The sequence below is a fragment of the Gavialis gangeticus genome, unplaced genomic scaffold (genome assembly GCF_001723915.1).
Source record: "Gavialis gangeticus isolate Ggan-Ray unplaced genomic scaffold, GavGan_comp1, whole genome shotgun sequence".
In the NCBI taxonomy this organism is placed as follows: domain Eukaryota; kingdom Metazoa; phylum Chordata; order Crocodylia; family Gavialidae; genus Gavialis; species Gavialis gangeticus.
The window spans coordinates 29799830-29810739 of record NW_017728993.1 but is presented as its reverse complement, the minus strand read 5'-3'; the positions used below and the strand labels follow the sequence as shown (position 1 = coordinate 29810739).

At 41.7% G+C, this 10910-nt stretch overlaps 1 protein-coding gene across 2 annotated transcripts in view; it reads right to left on the bottom strand.

The window, feature by feature from the left end:
• The window catches only part of DNAJB4 (DnaJ heat shock protein family (Hsp40) member B4), a 39351-nt gene that overhangs the window by 14483 nt on the left and 13958 nt on the right, over positions 1–10910 (bottom strand). Inside the window, exon 2 of one of the 2 annotated variants that reach the window (XM_019501498.1) lies at positions 2304–2587. In XM_019501498.1, coding sequence (XP_019357043.1) covers positions 2304–2514 — 211 coding nt within the window. In that variant the 5' untranslated portion in view covers positions 2515–2587. Of the gene's footprint in view, positions 1–2303; positions 4383–10910 lie in introns of those variants that run through there. The other variant, XM_019501497.1, reaches the window with a different exon arrangement.

The following is a 10910-nucleotide window of genomic DNA, read 5'->3' as shown; positions in this document are numbered from 1 at the left end:
TTCCTTCCAGCCCTAATGTCTATGAAATCTATGAAACTTACTTTGCACCAGGCAATTATCCTCCTTGGCTGGCCCAGACCTCCGCAAGCCTGTAACCACTTTCCTACTGCCTGCAGCTGGAGCTACAGGCCCCGAGACATGCAGCCTGCTGCAGGGCCATTAACAAGAACGTTAATATGACAATCATGAATCAGATGTGCAAAACAGAACCCCAGTCATTCCCCTTAGGCTGGTAACAGAGAGGAGATCAGCATAAAAGCTGCCGAGTCAGCTTTTTGGCTGCTCTTGAGAGATTCTCTCTTATTGTGCTGGCTTTAGGGTCCTTCTACCTCTGCAGCATATGAAGTAGCCAGAACACACAACTTACCCCTAGAAATATTAAACACAAAAATAATATTCCCCAATATATATTGTTCTCTCTCTGTATAAATAAGGACTCTAGAACAAGAGATGTGTCCAACTTCAGCCATTTAACAAAAAAAAAAAAAAAAGAGACCATGCATGAAGAAAAGGTCTTTCCCCCATATTTGTATAACTCCAAGATAACTTAAGTGATTTCACCCCAAAGTTTAAGGGACATATATGGATTGAACAAGAATGTTTAGCAAGTGGGGCGTTAGAATAAAAATGCCACAATGTTAATACTAAATTATATATTTCAAAATATTTTTTGTTGTACTGTTAACTGGTAATGTCAAACAGATAGAAGACAAACTGCATCACATGACTATGTAGAATGACAGTTCCTAGAATAGACAGTGAACAGGTTTTTCTACAGGAACACTGATTGAGTTCATGGCTGTAAGAAAAGCAGAAAGCCTTATAACTGACTACATATGGATAGCAATGACAAAGCTCAGGCAGTCACTGAAGGATCAACAGATTTTTCCAAATTTGTAGCCACGAGAACCTGTTGTTGATACTCCTGTTAATACTATGCTTAAAATAAATAGAATATGCTTTGTACCTCTGGCTTCAGGTATGTGGTGCCATGTGTTACTTTATATATCTTGCCTTGAGCTCTTAGGAAAATCTGACTAAAATGATATTTTTAGGTGTGGATTAGAATGTACCACTGGGATGGAACAGAAATAAAATCTTGAGCTTAGGCAGGCATACTATCATATTGAAAAGTGAAAAGACTTATGACTTATACCAAGCTGGAAACATAGGCCTTGGTTCTTTATGGCTAGGATCAGATCAGGCATCAAGACTTTCAAAAAATGATGCTAGAACCAGTAGAAACCCTACTCAGATTTGTAGCTGCAGAATTCCTTCACTCCAAAGTAAAACATGAGAAAATGGAACATTCCTCATTTACAAAAGCTAAAGTTTTCCAGAGAATAATCAATGCAGAGTCAAAAATCCAGCTTTTATCCATAACCAATAAACTGTTTGATAAAAGGACAGATTTGGTAAGTTAGAATCATCTCAAGTAGCAATGTTCTCCAAAAAATGGAATTACTAAAGCCAGTGTGCCACTTGAGATGAGTACAAGTATCAGAAGCTAGCCCCAAATGAATGGTAATGATTGAATGGGCCTCCTTGTGTCTGTGGAAGCACTTAGCTAGTTTGGAATTTCCAGCAGGATGGATAGCAATAAGGGGCACTAATGCTTCTCTCGATTGCTCAGTCCTATAACTTCTGAGGAACCACTTCAGCTGGAAATAAAGAGCCTCATAGTCAAATAACCATTTTAGGTTAAATATGACATTTCTGGGGCCTCATTCTTTTGGCACATTATTACTGTTTACAATTAAGTTAAAAAAAATGTTCTGGTATTTCATGACATCAGTCAAATTCTTTCCTCTCCAGGCAAGAAGCCAAGGACAACTAAGGACTGGACACCTGGGTTCTTGCTGAGAAGGGGGACTGGTCTTGTCCAAGCAGGCCACTCGTTAGCAAAATCTTTAGAAAATAAAGCCCTTTGAATAATGTGTCTAAAGGCAATCTTAAAAATGCTGGAAAAGGAGGGCTTACAATCAGCTCTCTCTGGGTAACAGGAAACTTTGCAGTAAAATTAGCAGTTCCCTATCAACGAGTTGGTGACTTTTCTCTACCTTAAAGAAAACTGAATAGCCTAATATTAAACTCTTAGGATACATTACATACACAATTAAATCTGTTAATGTAGCAGTTGCTAACTGTAGGATTATTGTCTCTAGATCAGAGACATACTGCCTAAACCAGAAAACAGTCATGCACTGAAAAGTTATATTCCCTAAAGTTGTCTTACTGTAGTCAAAATAACCAAATATCCACTTTAAAAGTGCAGAAGAGGCAGTGAAAAAAAACCCACTTACCTTCCTCCCCAAACTGATCATAGATGTCTCTTTTTTTGGGATCGCTCAGTACTTCATAAGCTTCTGCAACCTCTTTGAATTTTTCTTCTGCGTGGGGGGATTTGTTCTTATCTGGATGCCATTTAAGGGCTTGTTTTCTGTAAGCCTTTTTGATATCTTCTTCAGAAGCCCCTTTTTCAATTCCTAGAATTGAATAATAATCTTTCCCCATTCCGAAAGTAAGAGGAATTTAGGTTTTCCTTGATATAAAGAAACCAGTGTCCCGTGTCTTAGCAATGCAGATACTGGAGGGAAGAGGTGAAAAAAAAAGACCACATCTGCTATTTAAACAAAGTTAGTACAAATCAGCAAAGCCCTTGGCATACAGAGTAATGGTAGGCTGCTCTTCCTATTTCATTCCCTCCCCTCCTGTTGCTCATTTATAGATAAATATACACACTGGTGGGGAGACAGCCCCTCTCCAGAGTCCTCCCATTTACACTACGTGTCTCCGCTCTTTCTAGAACAGCAAATGCTACAAGACGTCACTTCCCAGGCTGTCTACAGCCAGACACTCTGCACTGCTTCCACTCTCCCTTCCAGTTAACTGTTCAGTTTCCATTTTTCTCACTCAAGTGACTGGATAGTTCAGGACAGCAAGGCAGAGAGTCCTTCATCTCCAGGTTTCTAAACAAGGTCATCAGGGACTGAAAACAAACACTATTTAACCGTAATGCAATGGCCTATACAAACACACTGAAATCACAATTTCCAATGTATATTTTAATCTATATATAAATCCTTATATCATATATGAAGGTACAGGTGCTCCTGGGATGAGCCCCCACTGTAAAGTGCCACCTGTTGTATTTGCATTAGAGGTATTTCATATTCAAATTAAATCAGGTCTCAAAAGTTTCAGACAGCTGATTTCATTTCATTAAAGCCCAAATTAATCCACCTCCCCCCCTAATTATCTTGCTTGGAGGCAAGTTAATAAGATTAACTAAATACTACTTCACTGCTAATTAAGGTGTAAGCAATCACAGCATGTTGTATAACCCAGTGCATTAAATTCACTCAGAAGCATATTACAAAGAACAGTCATAGTCTTTCTACATTTTAGATAATACAGAACAGAAAGCAGAATTCCAGCTTTAACAAACAGGCAATTCAAGTACAAGTAATTAGCAGCTTGGCCTAATAACATTAGTGAGAGGTAAATAAAGCCAAGTTATCTATCCATAATGATGTTCCATGTAAAGTTTTAGAGTTAAAATGGTTTCTCAAAGCCTGCAGAAAGAAGGCTATCAAATTACAGCTTGCAGTACACTGAGGCTCTGTTTTGGCTCAACTTCCGGACTGAGTTTTTCACCGTCTTAACTTGACTAAAAGGCTAGAACATTGAGTAGTGCAGTGTAATTACAAGCCCTCTTTCACTGAAGACAATATTTTAAAACAATTTTGGTCATGTCTCTTGTAAACAGAAGTAGGGGAGCAGAGAACTCTACATAACTGTTCTCCTCATTTATTGTATTCAGATGCCCTGACTCTCAGCTGCAAATGTCACTGCAGTATCTTGTTACAGGACCCTCAGCAAAGCTAATGGGGAACTTAAGTATGCTGCTGCCTGTTAACTTCAGATGTCCAGATGGTATATATTTCAGAACTGGATTTTTTCATAGATCTCTTGGACATGACTTATGATAAGTGTTGACCAGAAAAGGATTTTCTCAAGAGGGTCTCTCCCATTCAAGATTTTTAACTTGGGACATTAAGTTCCTCTAGGATCACTGGGCATGGAAAAATAGTTGTCCTCATTTTTGCCATTGGAAAATGGTAACAACATATTCTCCCTTCACTCTACTTTTTCCATCTGAAAAATTATGTTAAGGCTAAGAGTCATAACTTTTATGCAACTCCGACTTGGGGGGAAAGGAGGGAAGGGGATGTTAGTTTCTTCCCCACACTTAAAGTACTATGCCAGTAAAAAAGAGGCAAGAAAAAAGGTGACCATATTCTCAGAGTTTTAGAAAAGACATTTTCTTCCCTAATATTTTGTTTGGCTGGGTTTTTTTGCAGGGAGGAGGAAGGGAGGAGGAGAGGCAGTCAGAAGACAAGCTGGGGTAGGGGGGAATCATTTGACCAAATTTCATTTTTTGGCATTTTTTTAATTAGAAAAAAAATAGGTTTCAAGCACGTATACTTAAAATCCCAGTTCAGAAAGGGGTATTTGGGTATCTGGAATTAGAATACTTGCATCAATTCCCCTCACCTTTCAGGCCCCCAGGACTACTTTGCATCTTTTAAACCTGAATGAGCTAAATGGTTCAGATTGACCCACATAGTTACTGTCAGTATCAATTCCACATTCAAAGAGGGGAGAAGATAGCTGGATAAAAAGATAGCTGTGGTCAATAACTTGTTTCCCCTACATACAGTACTCTTCTTTTGGAGACTTGGCAAGTGCCATTAGTCTTAACAGCAGCTCCTCTGTGTCTTGTCTATACAGATTGAGGGTCCTTGTGTGGATGAGAGGAGATAGTTTCATTCCATTATATTTTATTTATAAAATGCCTGATGCAAAGCACTGTCCTTTAAGTAATAGAAGATATACTTGCCCCCTTGCTTTTACACTCAAGTTACCTTTAAAGAGTACTCTAGGATGTACCATGAAGAGTAAATGCAATAGCTTGTGTTAAAAGCACGCTATATGCTTGAAAACCTAAATTTTCTTCATTAGGTTAGCTCATAATATTGTCTTCCTGTACTATAAAGCAGAGTTGATGCTCCAGTGTATATTTCCATTTTAGGTAGTGCCTATTATCAAGAAAGCGTTACGGCAGTTTTGCTAGGTTAGTTTTTAACGATTCCAATTCCTTATCAGAAGAGCAACAAAGTTAGTCCAGAAAGCAGTAGATAAATTACTGTGGACATTACTACAGTTAGTCAGCCTACAATGGAGCCCTAGTGGATTTTGTTTTTGCGTATATAGGGAACATACAGTCAGTGCCAAAACACTAACATAAATTCTTTAATCTGAGACCTGTACTCTAGTTAAAAACAACCATCCAAAACAAAATGGCTATGTTAGGTATGGTCTGCATAAGCAAATGTAAAACAAAGAAAAGAAAAAGTCTGAGAACTCTTTTTTGAGCAATATTGTACCAAATACGTACCATCTTCATGGTTCTAAAAATCAAGAGCATGATGAGAATTAATGATAGCAAATTTCAGATAACAGGACCCATTTAATACCTGCCTTTTATTAAGAGCAAGAGAATCTGCCATATTTTTGTTTCTAAAAAAATGGAATTTAGAGTTAAAATTAAATGAAAATTAACATTTGAGAACACCACTTGCCAGACCAAGTCAGCCATGCCAAGACAACTAATTGTTTAGGAAACTTTACTGGCAAAAAACCTTAGGCATGGATAGAATTCAGATCCATAACAGAATTAGTTAGATTCAGTGCCTAATTCTACTTGAGTCTTTTGTGGGTCTGAGTTGTACTCCTTTGCAAGAATAACCACAGAGTAAACACATACATGTCACTTCCTTCTCCACTATGCAGCAGAAGCTGGCCTCAACATGGCCCACCCTGGCTGGTCTGCTGTATTCAATCAGTACCATCACTAGGCTACTTATTAAAGTTTCTTGGAAGCAGACAATGGAAATGATATCCCTACAGAACATCACCACCCACAGCCTGGAACTACACTTCAAAGTGATGTCCACAGATGCCAGCTTCTAGGAACATATTTCAAGGTAGACACAAGGAAAACTGACAGCAACACCTCATGGCTTTCACAGCCAACAGGCCAAGCAGTCAGGATCTAACAATGGCATCAGTGCTAATACAATGATTATAGTTCCAACACCAGTTATCATTCTGGACAGTTTCTCTCACATGGGCACAGTATTGGTCTATAGTGCTTGTATTTTGATGTCATACACTACTAGGACTTTACTAGACAGCTGTGTCAGACAATTCCGTCCATTTAAACCTTATGGTTGCATTTCTCTGTCTCTGCATACTTAACTGCAAACATGGGTACAAAGACACTCTGCATCATACAGAAGTTGTTGCATTTGAGTGCATTTTATACAGGTTTGTTTCCTGCTAATGTTAAATGTGGCCAAGAGTCATGACTGACTAATGGAAATATATTTATCAAGTGTCAAGGACTTGTATTTAGACATGTAAACTGTTGGTAAATGTCGATGCTTCCTTTTGCATCACAGCTTTATTTTCCTTTCCCCCACAATGTCTAGCTTCAGCAGGCAACAGGGAACATTTGTGTGCGATGCCCAACTAATACGCATGTCTATACCTTTCATGGTGCAAGAATCACAGTTATTTGGAGAGAGTGTCTCGGCTTAGTCAGCTGCACATCTCCCCCATATTCCCTAGAAGGTTTATCAAGGCCTTAGCAACAAATGAAAACAAGACATTGCACTACATAGCAACACATACCTATTAATCACAGAGTCACAGGCGCACATATACTAAAAATAACCCAAAATCTGTTTTTCACAGTGGGCAATGAAGGTTTTTAATGGCATGTACAAGCGTCTGAATCTTCCAGCCATCTTCTGAAGCACTATCATGCAAAAAGCTTCCAGTCAGTCTGGGGCAACTTTTGAAATTGCGTATGTAATGCCAGACTCCCACTCTACTGTAAACCCTCAGGAGCAGAGACCACGTCTGCTTTTGTGCCTGGAACCACAGAGGCATGATCAAGATCAGGGCCTCTGGCCAGTACCTTAGTAAATACCTGCTTAGGACTGATGTTCATCGAGGTGATTACCAGGGTTCTGGGTTTTCTGTTTCCCACAGAAAAATGGAGGGGCGGGGGTGGGGAAGGAATGTGTATTTGCCCTTTTAACTGAGAAAAACGTGGATGTTTCATTTTAACAGAGAAACACACAGATTTTCCACTTTTGCAAGGAGCTCTCTGCAAACTGGCAGAGTTCCAGCCTGCAAGGGGCTGGTGGGAACAGGAGGAGGGCAGTCAGGCAGGGGGTGCCATGTGCATGTGTGTGCTCACACATGCGCATGCCTGCCAAGCAGCATGGAGAGCAGCTCCTGCAGGTAAGTCTGGCAGAGTGGGAGGGGGGATTGAGGCCCTCATAGGAAGGGAAGGAGGGAGGGATCTGGTCAGGGCTGTGGCTGTTGCCCAGCTCCAGCAGTGTGCGAGGCTTGGGGCCCAATGTACGGCCACAGAGCCCAGTCAAGGTGTAGGACGGAGCTGTAGGTGGCTTGTCCGGGGGGGAGGGGCCGGGGGGGGGGGGGGATGGGGCTGGCTTCCTGCTGCTGTGTGCGCTCCTGGGGAGGGGAGGCAGGGGGGGCATATGCCCCCCAGATTTGTGTACGGGGTGGAGCTGGGGTGGGATGCATACTGCAGGCTCAAGGCTCCCTTCCCTGATGCCCTTCTCCGAGACCCTCTACAGCCCAGCAGGTGGGACACGGCGCAGCAGGCTACAGCGGGGCAAGAAAGCTCTTTGCTGCTGCAAGCCCTGCACTGCCCTGGCGAAAGGTCCCCTGCCCACTCAGCCGCAGCAGCATGGAGTTATGCCTCTTGCTGCTGCCAGGTAGGCAGGGGGCACCTCACTGTGGTGGTACAGGGCTCGCAGCAGCCCTGGGGGAGGGCAGCAGGGCAGGGAGCCCAAGCCTGCAGTGGGCAGCCTGCATCGGGCAGCCTGCATCCGTCCCCACCCCTCTCCGACGGGTTTTGCTCGGACTGTGCTGCCCATAGAGGAGGGGAGCCAGGCTCCACATTCCACTCAGTCGCAGCAGCCGTCATAGGTGGCAGTCAGGGCTCAGGTGTTGCTGCAGGGGAAGGGGGCTGCAGACCAGGGTCCTTGGCCCAATAGGTTTGGTAGGTGGGGACTCTGTCCAGCAGGGCTGGGAGGCCTGGACCTGCATCCTGGTAAGCAAAGGAGGCGGAGGGGGCTCTGATTTTCCATGATAAAAATCCCAAAATCAAATACCAAAATTTATAGGATTTTAATTTTATTATATTAGTGACTGAGGCACTGGTAGGCTTCCGAATTGCTTTAAAATTCTAAATATATCAATAAAACATCGTGTTCAATTGATATTTGAACACGATGTTTTATTGATATATTACCATTTTAAAGCAATTTGGAAGCCTACGAACAGTGACTAACCCCCGCCCCCTCATCTGCAATTCAAATGAAACACCATTAATATATAAGGTGTTTCATTTGAATTGTGGATGGGGGGGGGTGTAAATCAGAGAACTTGCGATTTTTAAACAGAGAAAACCAGAATCCCTGATGATGACAACTACCAGCTGAGTCTCATGACCAGTGGGTCTCATGCTAGAGAAAAATTTACTCCTTAATTCCTACATGCTGCCTTGAAGGGTGAATACCATTAAGCAGGAGTTGGTGATAGTGCATATGTTAAATGTTTTCACTTTCTCCTTCAACATTAGTAAGTTGTTCAAACTATCTGGCTCACACCGATGCTGTTAAAGTTTTTACTCCCTGCACTAGCACTATTTACTTAAATAGTATAAATAACTGTGGGTCTTGCTTTTTGTCAAATGTGCAGCACTGTTTCCAGCAAGAACGTGCTGGACTTTTGTCTAAGTTATTTCCCTAGGACCTAGATGTATTGGTTTCCAAACCCAAAAGCAGTTCCTTCTCCCCAAGTCTGAAAGTTTTAAAATAATAGAATTCTCCTATTTGTTACAAGTATAAAGAGCTTTAATTGGGGCCAGAAAGTATTTTTTACTCTACTTGCACTTTTAAATTCCCTTCCTTCCCACAGTTCTGAAATATATTTTTCATTTGTGTATATAAATACACATATACACACACACACACACACAAAAGCAAGCATTTGGAAAATGCCATACTTTGTTTAGTTATGAAACACCTAAAATTTATATTTTAACCAAACCCTGTAAAATCTGCAATACTGAATTAATTTTTAGAAATCAGAGAAATTCCCAAAGCAGACCTGCTGTTTCTTAGTATTGTCAAAAAAAATAGCCCTCTTATATTTTTGCTGCATAGCCTTTTTAATTTCTCACCACTTACACTAACGCTAGATATAGTCAGCTTCAAGGAAGCCATCTAACATTTTAAAAACCTCACCTTCACTTCTTAAGTTAAATCTGACCTCACTGACCAGATTCTGCACTCCACTTTTGTTATTTTACAGCAACAGTTATTTTACTGAAACACTACACCTTCCATTCATCCTGCTGGTATGTGTATACAGCTCAACTTGTGTACAATTTGTTATACTAACAGGTGTAACATGACAATGAAGTAAGATGGGAATCAGAACACTTCAAAGTGTGCAGCAGTTGCTTTTGACAATTCTAGATTTGAATGATTTTAATTTTGTTCTTATAGAACAGTTCAAAACAATCCAAATTACACCTAAAGAAAGGCTAGCTCTGCCATTATAAGCACTGAAATCAGATGCTAGATTTATTACTGTTATAGGACAGTCAGTACCCATATTAGTCTGAAGTTGTTCAAGCAAACAGCATTTTTATTCTTCTAAAATACTTAAAATATTCTTAAATAAGCTTTTTGAATATGTTCATTCATTTAAACCCCAAGGTGTCATTTAAAAACAGCCCTTCCGGTTTTATGTATGTTAAAGTACAGAAATACAAAACTGAATATGGGATTAGGTTGTAGTGCAGGACAAAGAGCAAACAAAACTACAAAGGCAAATTCCAGACAGATCACTACTATAAATACCCATATACATGGAAATGTCAGGCAGAGAAGCCAAACCCCCATCCCAGAAAAGCTCCAACAAATTTGAGTCTTTTAATATTACCAGACACACTTGGAGCAGCTTGTGCGGCTGTCCACATAAGATTGAAGAAAGGTCTTCCAAAAGTTTGAAGAAAGGTCTCCTACTCATAGCATGATTAGCCATGAAAGCCATTCACAGTAATTAGCCACTCACAGCACCTGACAAAGTAGGCTGTTACCTAATCATAGAATCCATGGGTCGGAAGGGACCTAGACAGATCATCTAGTCCGACCCACTGCCATGGGCAGGAAGGAGCAGTGGGGGTGGAAGGGGTCATAAGACCCCAGCCAGGTGCCTATCCAGTCTCCTCTTGAAGATTTCCAGGGAAGGTGAGAGCACCACCTCTCTGGGAAGCCTATTCCAAGCTCTGGCCACCCTTACAGTGAAGTAGTTCTTCCTAATATCCAACCTAAACCTATCCTCCCTCAGCTTGTGGCCATTGTTCCTGGTGACTCCAAGGGGGGCCCTGGTGAACAGACTCCCCCCGAGTCCCTGCTGCCAGCCCCTGATAAGGTTGTAGGCAGCCACAAGACCCCCCTCAGACTCCTCTTGCGGAGACTGAAGACATTCAGAAGGATGATTCCCTCAGCCTTTTCCCACAGGGCTGGCCACAGAGGCCCTCAACCATACGAGTGGCCTCCTCTGGACCCTCTCCAGGTTCTCCACATCCTTCTTGAAGTGCGGCGCCCAGAACTGGACACAGTACTCCAGCTGCAGCCTGACCAGTGCCGTATAGAGGGGGAGCAAGACCTCTCTGGACCTGTTAGTGATGCCCCTGTTGATGCAGGACAGGGTGCGGTTGGCTCTGCCTATTG